We start from the raw sequence: 20,455 nt of genomic DNA, 5'->3' as shown, positions 1-20,455 counted from the left end.
AGCAGAGTGGACTCAGGGAATATATGGGAATGCTAGAAATGATTGGAGCTGATTACCAGAGACAAGACACTGGGCAAAGAACACAGACATATACTGGAGATTGCACAGACAAGAGCAGAGTGGGCTCAGGGAATATATGGAAATGCTGGAAATGAGTGGCAGAGAGAAGACACTGAGCAAGAACACAGACATATACTGGGGTACTATAAATGTAGGTGCTGGCTCCACAGACAAGATGCAAAGAGAAGTTAGGCATACACTAGGAGAGTGCTAAATGCAAGTGCAGATTTGCACTGACAAGACACAGGGCAGATTGACACAGACATGTGCTGGGAGCTCCAGCTGGGAGCTAATTAATACCAGCAGGTAATCTGACACCTCAGTGACACAAGGAAGCTACAATACTAGCAGCACATATACAAAGACACACAGACATAAAAAACAAAACAGTCTGGATACTGGGAGAGAACTACTCTCAGACTATGAATAGCTTGGAAGCTAATACTGGAAACTGGGGAACTGTGAACAGGCTGAAGTAACTCTCTGAAAGATTAGCACAGAGCAACGCTGGTATCACTGGAACAGAGAAGAAGTTGAACAGCAACTTCCTGGAGTTCTGGAGGCGGATTTATACCCAGGGGTAGCAGATTACTGGAGCACAGCATCAGCTGACTGAATCAAGCTACCATAGGTTAGGAGTACTGTCCCATGATGGGAACTGTCATGGCGGCGCCCATGATGGGAACTCCGATCCCCAGCACACACAGCCGACCATGGAAGCTCGCAAAAAGCACCTAAGGCAGAATACTCAGCCCCACATCCATCACTGCACCAGACGTCTGACCGCAAGGAAGTCAGGGGAAGCCAGCAAGGAGGTGAGAGAGGCCGATCCTAGGCTGGACCCTGACAGAGAGTTTTCAAGGGAAATCGTACGCAATGTCGGATCGTGAGCAGGCTCGGACTGGGCTGCCGGGGATTTGGGGGATTCCCCAGTGGACCCCCCTGCTTCATAGCCACGTCCTCTATTGCTGGAGGGTGTGGCCTAGCGCTGGTCACCGGCTGCTATAGTGTCCCCCCTGTGTCACTGTAGCTGCGGGTGGCAGAAGGCGGGTGAGTGCGTGCAGTGGGCGGCAGTCTCTCTGGCACTGTTTGCACCAATCCAGCACCACTGATGATGTCACGCGCCATGGGGGTAGGGGTTGAGGAGTCGGGAGCAGCAGAGCCTGGGAAGCAGACTGCTCTGATTAAGTTTAGGCTGCTCCTAGGGTAGGAGGGTGTGAAATTGCCCAGGCTGCTTGGGGGGAGAGGTGGAGGAGGTAGGAACAGGAAGCGCAGAGAGATCATGTGACATAGAGTATTCAGGCTCCACCCCCTCCTCTCCACAGAGTCAGACTGTTGCAGTGCTTTCCAATTCCTTCCCCTGCACAGCTGCCTGCTCTCTGTCACAGTGACTGAGATCTTGGCTGATGGCTGCTGTATGTCATGCAGCATGCCTAACAGTATCTCTCCTTCCAGCAAATGTCTCTAGTCACCTGTCCTGATCATGGCTGCAGGTAAAAAAGGAGAGTAAAAAACATTGATAAGTATGACCCAAACCCTCCCCCCATGTGTTCCTGTATGTGTATAATATGTAAATGTATGTATAATATGTATGTACATGTGTGTCTGTGTATACTAGGTATCTGTATGTAAACTATGTATGTGTATAGTAGTATGTACATATGTGTTTGTGTATACTAGGTATCTGTATTTATGCTCTGTATGTGTATACTATGTATGTACATATGTGTCTGTGTATACTAGGTATCTGTATGTATAGTATGTATGTGTATATTAGTTATCTGTATGTATACTATTTATGTGTATAATAGTATGTACATGTGTGTATGTGTATAGGTATCTGTATGTGTATAATATGTAAATGTATGTATGTGTATAGTAGTATGTAGATGTGTGTATACTAGATATCTGTATGTATGCTCTGTATGTGTATAATGTGTAAATGTATGTATACTATGTATGTGCATAGTAGCATTTACGGGTGTAGTATGTATTACCACCGGTAATACATACATGTCGCAAATCCCGGCAGAGGTGAAGATCCCGAACGTAAATTAGGTAAGTATAACTAACCCTATTTTCCCCCCTAGCTATCACTTAGGGGTGCCTAACCCTAACCTCCCCCCAAGTGCCTAACCCCCCTCTAAGTGCCTAAACCTAACCCCCCCTTCCCACAGCCTAACCCTAAGTCTACCGGGGGGGGTGCCTAACCCTAACCCCCTCCCCTAGCCTAAACCTAACCCTCCCGGGGGTGCCTAACCCTAAAACCCTAAGTCCCCCCGGGAGCCCTAAAACCTAACCCTCCCCCCCAAATACCCCCCCGTGGCTATCCGCACCCGGATTACCTTCCTTCGGTGTGCCGGGCGTCGGGCTCCCGGCGTAGGTCTAATGACAGACGTCTGGATTTCGACACCTGTCATTAGTACCTTGCCGGGATTTGACAGTCGGGAAGCCAGCGGTCGGTATTAGACTACATCCCGTATGTACATGTATTAGACTACATCCCGTATGTACATGTGTGTATGTGTACACTAGGTATCCATATGTATGCTCTGTATGTGTATAATATGTAAATGTATGTAGCGTTCCCGCTAGGCTGTTTTAGCGGGGCGCGGCGCTCTGCCCTCCTTCTGGAGGGCAAAAAGCGCCCTGCCCTCACAGCCTGCGGGTGCCGTTCTCACCCGCGGGACGCAGTGTCCCGCGGGTGGAGAAACATGCGGTGTCCCGGTCACCGCCGGAGAATAGATGCGCCCGGCATCTATTCTCCCTTTCTGCAGCGCTTGGTGGCTGCCCGGCATGTCCGTAAGCGCCGGGCACGCCCCCAAGTATGACGAAAAGGGGACGTGTCTTATAGACATGCCCTCTTTTTATGACCACGCCCCCTTTTCAGGCACGCCCATTCGGCGCGCGCATAAGGTTGCCCTCTCTAGCTCCGGCGCCCTGCCTGCCGCCGGAGCTAGAGTGAACACTATGTATGTATACTATGTATGTGTATAGTAGTATGTACATGTGTGTATGTGTATACTAGGTATCTGTATGTATACTATGTATGTGTATAGTAGTATGTATATGTGTGTGTATACTAGGTATCTGTATTTATGCTCTGTATGTGTATACTATATATATGTATGTATGCTATGTATGTGTATACTAGGTATCTGTATGTATTCTCTGTATGTGTATAATATGTAAATGTATGTATGTGTATAGGGTATACAATCAGGAAACCGGCTGCCTTAATACCGACAGCTGGCTTCCCGACTGTCATATCCCTGCGAGGGTGAAATGCTGGGCGTCTACATATAGATGCCTGACATTTCCCCGACGCCAGGAGACCAGCGCCCGGCATCCCGATCGAAAGGATGCCTGGCGCCGCGAGCGGACAGCAGTGGGGGGGAGTGTTAGGTTTAGAGCACCCGGGGGGGACTTAGGGTTAGGCAGACCACCGTGAGGGTTAGGCTAGGGGGAGGGAGGGTTAGGCACCCCCGGGGTGACTTAGGGTTAGGCACCCCCGTCGGGGGGACTTAGGTTTAGGCAGCGGGGAAGGGGGGGGTTAGGGTTAGACACTTAGAGGAGGGATTAGGGTTAGGCACTTGGCGGGGAGGTTAGGGTTAGGCACCTCTAAGGAGGGTTAGGGTTAAGGGGGTTAGGTTAGGTTAGTTTATACTTACCTTAGGGATGATCGGGATTTCCAGCGCTGTTGGACTTCCGCTGCCAGGAACTCTGCTTTTGTTGGCCATGCGACCGGCGGTATTTCATACCGATTCCGTGTATAGTAGTATGTACATGTGTGTATGTGTATAGTAGGTATCTGTATGTATGCTCTGTATGTGTATACAATGTATATGTATGTATACTATGTATGTGTATACTTATAGTAGTATGTACATATGTGTCTGTGTATACTAGTTATCTGTATGTATGCTCTGTATGTGTATACTATGTATGTGTATAGTAGTATGTACATGTGAAAGTCTGCTGCCATTTGTGGACGGGGTGGAGCGACGACGGCCTCTGTTTCCTGAAACGGAAGCATCTCGCCGCCGTTGGGGGGAGGGAAGAGGCCAGGATCTCCGTCGGCTGACAGATATTTTCTGGCCTCTTTGTTGTAACTTCAGTGGCCTGACGCCTCCTCTTGCATTACCGTAATTGCAAGGACAGAATTGCAAAGCTGCTTGCGTGCAGCTTTGCAATTCTGTACTGTGCTGAATCAGGCCCTATGTGTATTATTGCTAACCTAAAGATGTCACCGATTATTGATATTTTAATTAAAGGGGGCATGGATTATTGCTAATCTAATAAAAGGTAACAGATTATTGAATTTATAATAAAGTGGGATGACCACACCCCTCCAATTGATGGCCACACCTACCAAAGGCTGGTCACGCCCTTCTCCGGGCCCCTGCCATTGCATTCCCCTGTGGGCCCTTCATGCCCCAGTCCGACACTGATCGTGAGCACATCGCTATGTGTGTAGGCACCTTTAAGTTACCTATTTCTGCAAACTACAGTAGGAATACCACATTTACATCATCTGACTACACTTCTGATACCGATGAGCTGAGGATACTAGCATTTTGGAGAATATAATTTAGATAGATTATCTTTTTCTCTCAGACAGGTAGCAAGTAGCAACCATGTTAATCTTAAGCATACTTGCCTTTCTTTGGAAAAAAACATTTCAGGCAGAGTGTGAAAGCAGCACCTATGAGCACTGTGGTAAATTGGGCGTGTACTACTACATCTGAGAGGCGTGTCATAATACTGACTTACATCCAAATGTAAATGAGCCCCAAAGCAGTTAGTAAGAGCTATGTGTTGACGAAAACACACTGATACTTTTCAGACAATGCATGTAACCATAGGGATCATTGTGCCTTATACCCAATGCAGGGAAATTATACTAATGATCCCATTGGAATGTATAGGATGCAGTCAGGATGCCGGCGGACGGGATCCCGAACATCAATATAACGACGCTGGAATCCCAACGCCCATCAGAATACAGACGCCGCTATTTTGAAGAGTTCGAGATACCGACGTCGGTATCCTGACCGCCGGCATCCCGAAGGTAAGAAGGTGGGTTAGCATTTGGGTTAGGCCGGGGATGGGGGGGCTAGGTTTCGGGGATGTGGTGGGTTAGGGTTAGACACCAACTGGGGAGGGTTAGGTTAGTCTGTGGGGAGAGGAGGTTAGAGTAAAGGTGCGTACACATGGGACTACTGCACGAAGATCAGATAACGATCGTTATCTGATCGTTCTGCATGTGTTGGATAATCGTTATCGAACATCCAACACATGCATTAACCTATAACAACCCACGATTAACGATCGCGGGTCCCTATAGTAAACAGGCTAACATGGTCAAAATCGACCATGTATGCTGGTTTTCCCGTGCGACGGACGATGGTTGATAACGATCATTTGTGCCCGTGCATCGACCATCGTTTGGTCATTTGCAGGGGCCAGAAACTGGACGTTTTGAACAATAATGATAGGATCGTCGGAGTGCGGTTATTTCCAACTGATATGAGAGACTAATTTGAGACAAGAAACTCCCAGGAAATGGCTTTGGCCGGGGAGATTGCTGGCACTGAATGTAATCACGGGTTTTGCCTTTAGTACATCTGGCAGGTAATAAATTGACTCAATAAATCACATTTCATTTACATTCCCCCCATAGAGTTTATTCACAATTATGTGACTGTGATAAATATAACCAGAAGACGGGTATCTGTCATACCCTCATCTGACATACAGTATAGTATATAGGATTTATGTTACAGAATAGTCGGAATGATGTGTATTTTATCCGACCTGACACCCAATGGAAGGATATATACAACTGTGCAATATACGCTTCCATCCCACATTCACCTGCATGCCATCGACAGCGTGGTCAGTCCATTTCACATGCAGCGCATCAGATGGGACGACCCAGCTGACGGCACAAGTGAATTTGAGATTAAGGGTCCCATTTACAAACAAAAAATAACCTCTTTAGCGCTCGCCTAAGGGGTTCTGCCAGGTTTCTGTATTTAGTAAGCAGCTGTAATCTTAGATAACCGCTGATTGTACAGCATCGCTCTCGCCATATTTTAGATGGCGAGAGCGATGCAGGCAACATTGCCGGCAATGGAGACCCAGCGGTGCCTTTCCGGCTTCAGCGAAGCCTTCCAGGCACTACCGGGTCTCCGTGTAATGCTCATGCGCAGACGGACTGTCGCGCATACGCATTATGCTGTAGGCCCGTCGCTGGCAGTGTTAGGCTGCCAGCAGCTCAGCGGAGGACCTCGCTGAGGACTTCGACTTCACGGTACCTCGCCGAGGGGTAAGTATTACTAAATACCAGTGGAATTTTCGTTTGAATCACAGTGATACTAAACAAAATTCTGGCTGGTATTTCGTTTTGTTTGTAATGGGGCCCTAAGCGTACACCAGACTTTCCGACAATCTGGCTGCCTCCTCTGACTCTCAGCACAACTCCCCAGGGACTCTCACTTACATGTGGGTCATGCCCTGTGGGCCACTGCTCCAAATGCCAGCATCATGTGCTGCTCAGTCACTCGCCTGGTTTTCCCCTTCCCCTTCCCCCTAGCGTCGTCTCATCATTTGCCACACCAGTCAGCAACACACACTGGGCAGCTGCCGGAAGATAATATTCCAATAGCCACCATTGGTAGAGGGACCTCTCAGTCCCTCTGCATCCCTGCACCCTTCCACATTGTACATCGTGCTGCTGATCACTGCTGATTAGGCAGCAAAGCAGGACCTCCTACCCGGCAGGTGCAGAAAGGAGCAGCCATCAGAGAAATCTAAATGATGCAGCCCCACAGTGGAGGAGCAGTGATTGGGGAAATGCAAAGTCGTGATGACGGGATAGTCCAATCATCGATGGCCGTGAAATTGACGCTTCGGGTCCAGTGAAGCTGCTTAGGAAGACGCAGACACTGGCCTCTGCATGCCCAGAAAACAGGAACATCACACCCCCATTTTCTGGGATGCTGGCTGTTGCTGCACTTTCCCTGCCCTCAACATGATTGGCATGCTGCGGTTGGGGGTCACTGCGACTGCCGACACAGACCGGTACATGCACAGTACAGATCCTATGTCAGTGACAGAGGGGCCCCCATACAGTGTACGTTAGTGACAGAGGGGCTCCCATACAGTGTATAGGTCAGTGACAGAGGCGCCCCCATACAGTGTAGGTCATTGACAGAGGGGCCCCCATTCAGTGTAGGTCAGTGACAGAGGTGCCCCCATACAGTGTAGGTCATTGACAGACGGGCCCCCATTCAGTGTAGGTCAGTGACAGAGGGGCTCCCATACAGTGTAGGTCAGTGACAGAGGGGCTCCCATACAGTGTAGGTCAGTGACAGAGGGGCTCCCATACAGTGTACATCAGTGACAGAGGGGCCCCCATACAGTGTAGGTCAGTGATAGAGGGGCCCCCATACAGTGTAGGTCAGCGAAAGGGGCCCCCATACAGTGTAAGTCAGTGATAGAGGGGCCCCCATACAGTGTAGGTCAGTGATAGAGGGGCCCCCATTCAGTGTAGGTCAGTGACAGAGGTGCCCCCATTCAGTGTAGGTCAGTGACAGAGGTGCCCCCATACAGTGTAGGTCATTGACAGACGGGCCCCCATTCAGTGTAGGTCAGTGACAGAGGGGCTCCCATACAGTGTAGGTCAGTGACAGAGGGGCTCCCATACAGTGTAGGTCAGTGACAGAGGGGCTCCCATACAGTGTACGTCAGTGACAGAGGGGCCCCCATACAGTGTAGGTCAGTGATAGAGGGGCCCCCATACAGTGTAGGTCAGCGAAAGGGGCCCCCATACAGTGTAAGTCAGTGATAGAGGGGCCCCCATACAGTGTAGGTCAGTGATAGAGGGGCCCCCATACAGTGTAGGTCAGTGACAGAGTGGGGCCCATACAGTATAGGTCAGTGATAGAGGGGCCCCCATACAGTGTAAGTCACTGACAGAGGGGGCCCAATTCAGTTTATAGCTCAGTGAAAAAAGAGCCCCCTTGCAGTGTATAGCTCAGTAACAGAGGGGCTCCCATACAGTGTATAGCTTAGTGAAAGAAGGGCCCCCATACAGTGTATAGCTCAGTGACAGAGGGGCCCCGATACAGTGTATAGGTCAGTGACAAAGGGGCCCCCATATAATTTATAGGTCAGTGACAGAGTGGCCCCCCATACTGTGTATAGGACAGTAACAGAGGACAGGGTGCAGTTACATCAGGAGGCCCCATGGAGTTTTCCCATTACCAGGAAGTGACAGGTGTAGGGAGGCTGCTGTCTGACCCCGGGCCGGGGTAACATGGCGATGATCACCATCCTGGTGTTGGTCAAGGCCAGCCGGGAGGTTGTGGGGAGCGGCCGGGTCAATATGCTGCTGCAGCTCATTGTGGAGGCCGAGAGCATCAGGGATTTCCGCCTGTACTATATATTTCTACTTCAGGGTCCATAGGGGGTCCACAGGGTTGACCTTGGGGTATAGGTTGGGAACCAAATCCGGGCACCACGCAGTTAAAGCTTTTAGCTCCCAGGATGCACTTGCGTCCACTCTCCCTATAACCCCACCCTCAAGCCAGAGGCACCTCAGTTTAAGTTGGTGCCCGGCCGAAGTCGGGTCACCGTTTAGTGCAGTGGGGAGCTGATTAGCAGCCCCTAAGCTTTATTTTTTCTAAAGGCCAAAGTTTTTTTTTTTTTATTTTTACTTTGGATTCTTCAGAGCGGCAGCGTCAGACTGTCCATAGGGCGTCTAAGCTGCCGCTCTTTCACCCCGCTGGCGCTGAGACGCCAGTACAGATCTGGGGATCTCAGCGGGACCCCAGAGTCTGTATTAGCCGGACTCTGCGGGCGCCCAGGACTGCTGCCGGATCCACGGGGAGCAGGTAAGGCGCGGGTCACCACTTGCGGTGATCCGTGCATTTGAAATGCAGTCCTGTGCCTCCGGTCTCTGGGGACAGACCGGAGGCGCCGGCAGTGGCGGCGGGCTCCCCATACCCCGTGTGTCCACTAGACCACCAGGGACTTAGTGTTCGGTGCAGGGAGCCGGCGTCCCGGGGGTTAATAGCCGGCCAGGGGAGGCAGCCTTCCCTGTTACAGCGGCTCCTCCCCTCAGCTCAGCGCGTCTTTCAGTATCTATAGTCTGGCGTCGCTGAGCTGCTTCCTCCGTGGGCCACGCCTCTTCTGAGGTCTCCAGCGGCCATTTTCTTGTGGTGCAGCAGAAATCTCTGGAGATGGCAGTGAGTCCAGTCCCCCTGCGTACCTCACCATCAGGTCAGTGTACACAGAGCTGTAGCCTTCCCAGACACTGAATCTGGGTAAGTTGCATGCAGTGTAATAGTGCAGTATATTATATGACATGTTTATGTATATATGTGTATATCTGCATTGTATGTGACTTATGCTAGTGCTGACTGTCTGTACTTTATTCTCTCACCTGTCAGTGTATATCTATCCCTTTTCCTTATTTGCCTTAATACAGCTGTACTTGGGGTGGTTCTGAGACCTCACATTTATATACTTGTTAATATTTGTGAGGTTTGTCACATACGGTTGCGTGCTGCACGTTGCCATATTTTGAGTGGAACTGTGTGTTGCATACGCTGAAAATGGTTTCCTGCAGCTAATTTTTAGTATCAGTCAGGACCAGTATAGCGCTGCTTGATCGCAAGGCTTGGTCAGATATGTCTGACCAGGAGATAGAGCGTTATACTGCACCCATTTTTACTATCCTGCAAGCCATGTGCTGCAGGTGTTAGTGCGGAGGATTTAACTCTTACAGGGTTCTGTATGTGGCGTCATCGGGTGCCGGCTCCTTTCACGACCCCCTTGGGCGGTTTGTTTTCTCGGGATCCTCTTAATTGCGGATCGCCGGGCGGGCCCCATTGTTGTACCTCACTTGGGGTTACTTCACCATACTGCCCTTTTTCATCTCAGGGTATCTCGCAGTTTCTTGCACTCTTCCCCTGTGACACAGACTATCGCTCCCTGCAGGGGTTTTTCGAGTATATGAATTCTCCCTGGTGTCACAATAGTCTGTCATGCCCCTTGCAGGGATTACCACAACAGCCACCCTGGGTGGATGTCGTTTTTCTACGAAACGCAAATTGGCGTGGTTGACGTCCTGTGGTTACTTCCCAGTTGGCTCTGCAGTGAACTGGATACTGTTTTGGGCTCTTTCCCTCTTTCACGGAGGGAAGCCTATTTCAAGTATTATTATCCCTGCTTTAGGGCTGGTGGCAGGTCCATTCTGGTTAGAGTGAATGTTGACCTGCACCTGTATCATACACCCTCAGTATTACGTGCCTTCTGGTTCCCTGTTGCTGACTAGCGGGGGGATCGCATGGTGGGACTCTGGCTGTTGCCAGTTATGAGGTATTACAACAGTGTTTGGCCTCCTGTCCCAAATTCCCTGAGGGTCATCACGAGCCCCTCATGGGGTGGATGGGCGTGTTACTCGTCGGATTACAGACGTTACTACGCATCCCATTCCTGCGTGGTCGGATTCTTCTGATCCATAGGTGGTAACTCTGCCTGAAATCAGTATACTCGCTTTCAGGGGTTGTTACCCATCCTACCATGGCTATAGCATGGTTGGTTAATACTATTGCATACTGAGCTGATGCATTTGTAATGTTTTTTCCCCACCAACACGTCTGGGGTTCAAATGTATTTGGTCGCTCACGTAATATATGCAGTTGTCATAGGTGGACATGCCTATATTGGATACCAGTCTCCTAACTTTCAGAGTTCCGGCTGCGACGGTATCCTCCGTAATACCCTATGGCTGCGCTCTGGGAATGCAGAGGTGCAGATACCATCTATAGGGTAGATCTTGTTGGGTCCTGACCTTGACAGTGGCAGTACAAATTTCCCGCCTTCAGCTATGCCCACTACAGGGCCTCAGACTAAGTCTATTAAGTCTTTTTGTCCTCTGGGTCAGCCTAAAGGTCTGTTTCTTCAACCGAGCAGGCCTGGACTGCCAGCCGATCCTGCTTCTGAACCTACGGATATATTGTCAGCATGACGAGACAGGCCTACCACTGGGAGATGGCGATTTTCTCGGTTCGCCCGGTACTAGTGTCTAGTTGCCGCGGCTACGTGGGTAGGAGGGTACGCCCTCTCTTTGCTCAGGCGGCCTATTTCCAGGTGATGGTACGCAGGCCCTTATTCGGACCCGAACAGGGCCTTACGAATCCAGAAAGCTATACAGTTGTTGCGGTAAGCGGAGCTAATTGGGCCATCCCCACTTTCTCAGCGAGGGACTGGTTGTTCTGCTTTCTTTCTGGTGCGGTGGCTGAATGGTCCTCTTTGGCCTATTCTCTGTCTCAATTCCCTGAACCAGTTCCTAAAGCTACCTGGGCTCAGGAGGCAATCCCTATGCTCCATCATACTATGTTTGGAACCTGGGGACTTTATGGTATCACTGGATATACAGGACGCGTGCCTACGGGTACTTACAGAGACCTTGCCTCAGCATGGACTGAGGTTTGCTGTATCACAGCACTTACGGTTTTTCGGGCTCTGCCTGTTGGGACTGTTCTCAGCCCCATGGGGGTTTACCAGCGTTTTGGATTTTCTGACAGTTCTTCTGTTCAGTATATCCCAATGCTCCTGTACCTGGATGGCCTCCTGCTCTTAGCAGGATCACCGGGGTACTTTACAGCCAGGTCAGGTTGACTGTGGCTTCTTCAGGGTGCAGACGATTAATCAATGGGGAAAAAGTCCTCCCTGCATCCCTCTCTGGGTATTCTTCACCTAGGAGCCCTGCTGGATTCTCAGACTCTGAGAATTCTTCTGGCATAAGACGGCATCTCCACTCTTCCATTAGGAGTACATGGATGTCTGCGCAGTCGACATATGTCTTTACACTCTGGAATGCATGGTCCACTATTCAGTGTCTGCCTTTGGAAGGGTGGAATGGGCTTAGTTCCATTCCAGGCCTTTCCATAATTGGCTTATCTCCAGATGGAACAAGTTTTTTCTGTCTGATCACTGTTCAAACGATGATGCTCTCCCCGGAGGCAAGTCGGTCGCTTTTCGGGTGACTATGACCATCTCGTCCAGGGTATTCTTTTCTAAGGACAGTGTCTGGTTCGCATCCATTTCAGTGCAGTTGGATGTTTGTCGATTCCACCCTGTCAATTAACTTGTTGGAACTTTAGCCTGTCTTGGACCTTCACTCTGGCATAGCCCTTGTTTCCCGGTGAACCTGAAAAAGTTCAGTCCGACAGGGTCAGAACAGTGGCTTCCTTTTTAGCAATACTGTTCGTTGGGTGGCAATGTCAGGTATGTCATACATTCGGACATTGTCTGAGGGTCTCCTCCCGACCATCTCAACAGTGTTCATTTCAGGTGCTCTCCATTGGGAAGCGGGAGTCCTCAGCCGTCACGACGTGCATCCCGGGGACTAGACTCTTCCCCAAGAGAGGTTTCATCTCCTGGTGAGCAGGGGGGGGGGGCCCTCCTGAGGTGACACTCATGGCCTTCTGACTCTATCACACTATGGTGTTACAGCCCAACTCTGGGGATTCTGAAGCAACCTTCAGTGACTCTTTGTCGTTGAAGTGGTTCTTCCAATTTGCATACCTGTGCTCTCCAGTCTCCATTCTTCCTCGAGGGAAGTGTTTCAATCGAGACAGAGATGCTTTCCTGCTGGTGGCTCCTGATTGCCCCAGATGTCAGGGGTACTTGGTTTTTCGGAGTCTCTCCCTCGATACTCCATTCCTGATGCTTCACTGCCCAGAACTGTTGTCTCAGGGTCCTGGGGTTTGCCTTGGACCTGGGTCGTTTGTCTTTGACTGCGTCCCTACAGTGGTCTTACGGCTTCCCTGGCTTTGTTATCGTTGGAATGATTAGAGCACATGGATCAGCTTTTGCTGGGACCTACCACAAACTGTGGCAGCCATAATTCTTATGGTATTATACCTGTCGATACGATCCTCTGGTGTCCAGGATTTCCAGATATTCTGGCATTCCTTCCGGCTGGCTTGGGTTTCACCCTCGGCCTGGCCTTCCTGACAGTGCAGATCTCTACACTGTCAGTATGATTAAGATATGGAATTGCTCCGCTCTGTTATCCAGTTCATCCTTTGGAGTGTTTTCTGGATTATGCCTCCATTTGTCCTCCCTAGGGACTCCTTGGGAGTTAGTAGTGGTTCTTCGTTTACTCCGGGGAAAGTTAATGGAACCGCTGGTTGTGATAGCCATTACATGGTCTATTGCTTTGGCTTTCTCTCTTTCTCTCAGGGAGTTTATATCAACCAGGTGAGTGTCGGAATTGGGAGGTTTCTCATGTGGCTCCCTCTTCTGGAGGGCATCTTGTCAGGGTGTGAGTTGCTCTCACCCTGTGTTTCTTCTTAGTGATTTTTAGGTTCCATATTATTCTGGAACTTATGGTGCGGCCATTCAGTCTCCAGTCCTCTCGGCTGGTGTGACCTCATTGACTGTGGTCCGGCCTCTGTGGATTTATGTGATCCGTTCAAGTTCCTGACGGAAATCGGACTCCTTATTGGTGGTCTGAGATTTCTGGTTTTAACAGGAAAGGATGGCCGGCCTATGGCCATATGTTGGCTGGACGGCCTCATATGTCTTCTTCAGGGGCCTACCCATGGGTAGGCCTTTCTGTTGTTGCTGCTTGTTTTTTCTCAGGCCATGTAACCCTCGTGGGTGGCTCGCTTTGGCGCCTTGGCTGTTTTGCCTTGCTAGGTGGCCACGTGGTCTTCTGTCCACACCTTTTTAAGGTTCTAGGCATTGTTTTCCTTTGCCTCTCAGGATGCTTCCTTTTTGGCGGCGGATTCTCCTCTCAGCACAGGAGCGTCCCCTCCCTTGGTTGAACTGCTTTGGGACATCCCCAAGGTCAACCCTGTGGACCCCTTATGGACCCTGAAGTAGAAAACTAGAGATATGGTAAGAACTTACCTTTGTTATCTCTGTTTCTACGAAGTCCATAGGGTCCACAGGGCGCCCGCCCTGACGCATCTGGCTTCAAATGGGCTGTGTGACTGGTCACCGGTTTTCCGTCTCCCATTTCTGTGAGTATGGTTATCGAGTGTTCCAGTTTTCTCTCCCTTTTTCTCTCCTCCTTCGGCCTTTGGCTACTTACAAACTGAGGTGCCTCTGGCTTGGGGGTGGGGTTATAGGGAGAGTGGACCCAAGTGCATCCTGGGAGCTAAAAGCTTTAACTGCGTGGTGCCCGGATTTGGTTCCCAACCTATACCCCAAGGTCAACCCTGTGGACCCTATGGACTTCGTAGAAACAGAGATAACAAAGGTAAGTTCTTACCATATCTCTTGTTTTTTTAAGTATTTTGTATTGAACTTATTGGTTTTTAAAGAAATCTTGGTTGTTGGTGGCGTACAGTAATGCGCATAAAGAAGTTCCACACTCCACTGCACAAAGAAACAGGGACCAAATGCAATGGAGCTAGGGCCTGGGAGTTTGTGGTGAGTTGAATATGTTTGTAGGTCTAAATTTCTGTTCTTTGTCATCTTTTCACCTGGCAGGAGCTGTTGCAGGACAGCCAGGAGCTCGCGGTCCAGCCTAACGGCGGGATTTAAAGGGTCCGGTCTACGAAAAAGAACATGGTAGACCGGCATAGAGCAGTAGTGGCGTAGAGCAGACAACAAGTACATTGTGATGAGAGCTTGTGTGTGTTTGTGTTATTCTGTTTTTCTTGTCTGTGATCCAGTGTACTTGTAGGAACAGGGGCCAAATGGATGGAGCTAGGGCTTGGGAGTTTGTGGTGAGTTGAATATGTTTGTAGGTCTAAATTTCGTGGAGCTTACAATCTTCTGCCATCTAGTACTACAGAATCACTGGTAATTATGACTAAACATCTGTATTTGATCCTTGTATAATTTCAAGGTAGTGTGTATAATGTTCATGTTAGACCAAAGGTTTGCATATGGAGTACATATATCATTGCCAAGTCTTTACATTGATGGTTTAGCTTTTTAAATGTTAATTGGCCCTGGATGTAATTTCATTACTCTTGAATGCATAATTTAAGGAATTATTCACAGGTAGCCCAAATGTAAAAAATATCGTAGAATGGGAATTAGAAGCAAAAACAGCAATTCTCAACAAATGTAATCCACAAACTATAACACACAAGAAACATACAGTTTATTATTTGGAAATGCTTCACATCACCCCCTAGTGGTCAAACATAATATTGTAGATTTTTGAGGACGTTAACTTTAATAGAATATTATGGCCCATAATTTTGGAAACGTTTATGTTCTTATTATTAATGATACAAGGATAATTTAAGGGATGATAGATTTTGTTCCAAAGATATTGCTTGGTAAAGCCAAGCATATGTTTCAAAAATCAACTGGACATAAGGAGCGCATATGCGTAATTGGTGCTGGAGCCTGGAACCAAGTAAAACACCTAAGTTCCAAAGGTTTAGAGTGTATAGGGGGTGATTCAGCATAGGACACAGAGGCTATTGCAATTGCTAACATGGTAGCAGCTGCGATAGCACTAATATTGTGATGCAGTCGGAGGTGTCAAGCCTCCTGCATGCATTACTGATCTGAACTGCGTCCTTGGTTACAGCATCGGATTATCTGCGCTACTATCGTCCAGCTGAGTGACCATGGGGTCATGCAGGCCGGCCACTGCAGATGAGTAAAAGAGGCCAGGAAATCTCCACCAGCAGACAGGGATCCAGGCCTCTCCACTCCCCCCGCCCCACCTCAGCAGCATACTTGCCTACTTTAGGGAGATTGTGAAAGCAACTAAGAATGCGGCAGTAAAGTGGGCGTGTACTGCTACATCTGAGAGGCGTGTCATAAACTTGATTTACATCAAAATGTAAATGAGTCTCAAAGCAGTCAGTAAGATCTATTTGTTGATAAAAGCACACTAATACTTTTCAGAAACTGCATGTAGCCATAGGGTCATTGTGCCTTATAACCAATGCAGGGAAATTATACTAATGATCCCGTTTAAATGTAATTTTTTATTTTTTATATTGCAGCTACATAAAGGGGGTAAGGTACAATCAGGGAGATTGCTAGACTCTTCAGGGAGATTGCTACTATTTCAGGGAGTCTCCCTGACAATCAGGAAGAGTTGGCAAGTATGGGCAGCAGACTGTCAATCAGTGACAAGCTGTTGGACTGCATGCGGGATCACAGACCCGTTCTGTACATGTGCAGAACGGGTCATGTGCATGCGCAGATTCCTGAACGTAGGGAATCTGTGATCAACAGTGCACTGCTGACTCCCCCATAATCAACATTTTATCAATATACGGTATGTATTAATGCATATTCATACAATATATGAAAATCAAGCATAAACCTACAGTATATAAATGAAGGTTGGTGTAAGGATGTTACTGTGCTGCACAGGTCTTGTAGTTCAGATCTAGAGTCATTTATCATTAATTGCTAACCATTTTATTCCCCACGTGAGTTTGTCTCATTTATCCTGGTTGGGGTATATATTCCTCCTCTAGCATGTGCTACTGAAGCATCTGGAGTCTAAATTCCCAGATTCATTGTTAATTATGCTGGGTGACTTCAATAGAGCAGATTTGAGTAAAGAAGTACCCAGGTATAGATAGCATGTTAAGTGTCCATCTAGGGATGAACGCACGTTGGATCACTGTTATACCACTCTACAGGACGCCTACTATATCATTCCATTCCACGTGCAGCGCTGGGGCTCTCTGATCACTGTTTGGTCCATCTTCTCCCGACCTATAGGCAGAACCTGAAAGCCGTTAACCCCAAGGTTAAGACCGTGAGGAGATGGACCAATAAGGTTAAATCTGATCTCCAGGCTGCTTTGAATGTACCGACTGGTGTTTTTGAGGCTGCAGCCTCTGACTTAGATGATCTACAGTAACTGACATTGTGACATCCTATATTAGCTTTTGTGAGGAACTGTGTGTGCCAACAAATTCATTCTGCTCCTTTTAATAACAACAAACCATGGTTCAGTGCGAGGCTTAGGCAGCTTCGTTATGCCAAGGAGGAGGCATACAGTAGCGGAGGCAAGGTTTGGTATAAGCAGGCCAGGAGTACATTAACCAAAGAGATCAGAGCTGCGAAGAAAGGTTTCTCAGATAAGCTGACTAGGAAATTCTCGACTAATGATTCTGTGTCAGTATGGAGGGTTATGCAGGCTATTACTAATTATAACCCGGCACCTGTCCAATCTGTCATGAGTCGGAAATTGGCTGATGATTTGAATGTCTTTTATTGTAGGTTTGGAAAAGTATATCCTGTTCTTCGTAATGGTTCTGACTACTCCTTTAACATGGAAGAACCCCCTCAAACTGTTATACCTGGACCCAGGAATATTTTACCAGGATGAGGTGGCTGGGTTGCTCAAAGGGTTGAAGCCCAGGAAGGCACCTGGTACGGACAGTGTGTCACCATCTGTCTTGAAAACCTGTGCTAAACAACTTGCCCCAGTATTTACAGGTAACTTTAACAGATCCCTGGAAAAGTATGTGGTTCCTTCCTGTCTTAAAAGTTAAAAAATTGTGCCGGTCCCTAAGAAGTCTTCTATTACCTGCCTAAATGACTACAGACTGATTGCTCTGACGTATGTAGTCATGAAAGTGTTTAAACGATTGGTGTTGAACTATCTGAAGAGGTCGGCAGGTACCTTTTTGGACCCACTGCAGTTTGCCTAGGGCGAATAGATTGGTGGAGGATGCAGTCAATATGGGGTTGCACTATACTCTGCAGCACCTTGATCTGCCTTATGTTAGGGTCCAGTACGTGGACTTCAGCACTGTGCTCAACACAATCGTTCCTGAAATTTTGTTCTCTAAAATGATCAAATTGGGGGTTCCGGCATCCACCTGTCGTTGGATTGTAGATTTTTTGGTGGACAGGAAGCAGTATGTAGAAATTTGAGTGTTTACCTCAAGTGTACAGAAGATTAGTACTGGGGCTCCCCAAGGCTGTGTTCTTTCTCCACTGCTTTTTTCCCTTTATACAAATGACTGCACCTCTGGGGATCCATCGAACAAACTCCTGACATTTCCAGATGACACTACGGTCAACGATCTGATTAAAGATGGAGACGAGTCTGCTTATAGGAGAGAGGTGGACTGGTTGGCGCAGTGGTGCAGCCAGAATAATTTAGAACTAAATCCGTCCAAGACAGTTGAGATGATTATTGGTTTTAGAAGAAATTCTGTCAGTGTATCTCCTTTTATTATTGCTGATGTTACCGAATCGGTGGTGGATTCTTTTAAATTCTTCGGGTCTATAATTTCCCGAGATTTGAAATGGGAGAAAAACGTTGATGCGATTAAGAGGTTGTACTTTCTACGGCAGCTCAGGAAATCTGACCTCTCAAGGGAATTGATGAGTCTTTTTATTTTGTCAATAATTGAGTCTGTCCTATGTACCTCGATAATTGTGTGGTTTGATGCAGTTAGTGATCGAGATAAGGCCAAACTACAGAGAGTAGTTAGGATTGCAGAAAGGGTTAGGAAGCAGTCCGGTAACATTGTGGTGGATGAAGCTCATCCTGGTCATGATCTGTTTCAACTGCTCCCGTCAGGAATTCGATAGCGATCATGTCCTGTTAAGACCACCAGACATCTCAAGAGTTTTTTTCCGCTGGCGATTTTGCTGCTAAATTCCTAATTATAAAATCTAAGGTCACACTGTGCAATATTGTTCTATTTAAATGTTTTTATTGTGTAAATTATTATGGTCTTGTTTATTGTGTATGTACTGTATGTCTGATGTGCTAAGTGAGTACTTGGCCAGTGGCTACTGGAGTCAAATTCCCTGAATATATTCGTATACTAGGCCAATAAAGTTGATTCTGATACTGTACAATGGTTTATTGCTGTTACCTTTTGTGCAGCGCTTCAGGTCTCTCTTCACTAGCAGTAAGTATGGAGGAGTCTCTGGGTAAAAGAATATCACGATCAAGAGCAGCAGTTCTGCAATACCACATAGTGACAGCATCAAGGGCCACATTGTCTCTGTCCCCAGGACCTCACTGGAAGAGAATAACATTTAGTCATAAAATAGTCAAATTATTACGGATAATGGCCCTCATTCAGAGCCGTTCGCTATTTGCGGTCGTTCGTTTAAAAACAAGGGGTGGCTATTCAAATGATCCGTACGCACATTGTAGTCTGTTCACACCTCTAAGTCTGAACGAGCGAGCAAAACATACGCTCGTTTATTTGTTAAAAACGCCCCCTGGCCGCTCGCATCCTACGTCATGTCCGCTATTTATTAGATTAATCGAGTACATCGACCAGCGTATGAACTGCTCGCTATTCTTGTGGTTGGTGTTTGCTACCACAAATTTGCGAGCAGTTCTGGCTATAAAATAACCCAGTGACGTGAACAATGACGCTGCTGTTTTAAATATACACACCCATAAAACGCCCGTTTTGACCTTTAAGCACGCCTGCGTTCGGATTTCCACTCCCCGTTTTCAAGCACCTTCCCCTGTTACCACCCACATACGCCTCATTCTGTCATTCAAAATAGCAGGCACTCGCTATATTGCGTACCAACGATTTTTGGCCGCACTGACTGGTTCGCGCATGCATACTAAAAACCGTACGCATGCGCAGATGTGCAAACATCGCTCGGAACGAGCGTACTGCCGCTAACGAGCGGCTCTGAATGAGGGCCAATGTCTTTCTCTTGATATATTCCCTAGCAGCTATCCACGCTTATAATAACTCCATGGTCAGCAGCTGAGCAAAGACAGGGGAAAAAAAACACCCGGAATTTAAATAGTGGGACTCTCCGTTCCCTTTGGTGTCTCTGCCAAAGTTGTCTTACAAAAAATAAACAGACAGCACTGGTGGAGAATATATGGCAGCCATGAGTATTTCAAGGAAAAATGAATGTTACGATATGGAAGTATTACATTATATTCCTTTCCTTTTTAAATTCCATATCAGCCTCCCAAAAATTGGACATATCCATTCCAAACAATACATGAAACAGGTGCATCCATTACAGTAATATTAATGGTATAAGTGTGACCAATTACAACAAAAAAACTTTTTATTCATTAACTGTTTGAAGTATATGTCTTCCAACCCGAGCATGCCAGGAAGATCTCCACCAGGAGACGATCGGTCTCGCTCAGAGGTGCGCACAGTGTCGATGTCGCACGCAAGCGGCCGATGTTTTGTGTGCATGTGTCCAAGTTGCACTGCACATGCGACCCGATGGTTACCGTCATGGGACGCAGAGCAGAGCAAATTTAGACAAAATATCCCTAGATTTCAGTGGGCGCACCTGGGAGGTCCCGGGGGGTTGGTTAGGCAGACGCGGGTGTGTGGCTGACAGCGGCTGCATCTTTTGCGGCAGCAGCACAGACACAGGACCCATGTGCAGATGGAGAATTGCACATGCCTTA

General features: G+C 47.9%; 1 protein-coding gene across 1 annotated transcript in view; it reads right to left on the bottom strand.

The window, feature by feature from the left end:
* LOC148517974 (solute carrier family 2, facilitated glucose transporter member 9-like) overlaps window positions 1-20,455 on the bottom strand; it is a 99,941-nt gene that overhangs the window by 54,623 nt on the left and 24,863 nt on the right. Inside the window, exon 6 of the mRNA XM_088477940.1 lies at window positions 18,918-19,066. Within this exon, the coding sequence (XP_088334066.1) occupies window positions 18,918-19,066 (149 nt within the window). The remainder of the gene's footprint in view (window positions 1-18,917; window positions 19,067-20,455) is intronic.

Source organism: Taudactylus pleione, unplaced genomic scaffold (assembly GCF_031769625.1).
Source record: "Taudactylus pleione unplaced genomic scaffold, aTauple2 ptg000205l, whole genome shotgun sequence".
Lineage (NCBI taxonomy): Eukaryota > Metazoa > Chordata > Amphibia > Anura > Myobatrachidae > Taudactylus > Taudactylus pleione.
The sequence above is the reverse complement of the archived record's forward strand: the minus strand, read 5'-3'. Positions and strand labels throughout refer to the sequence as shown.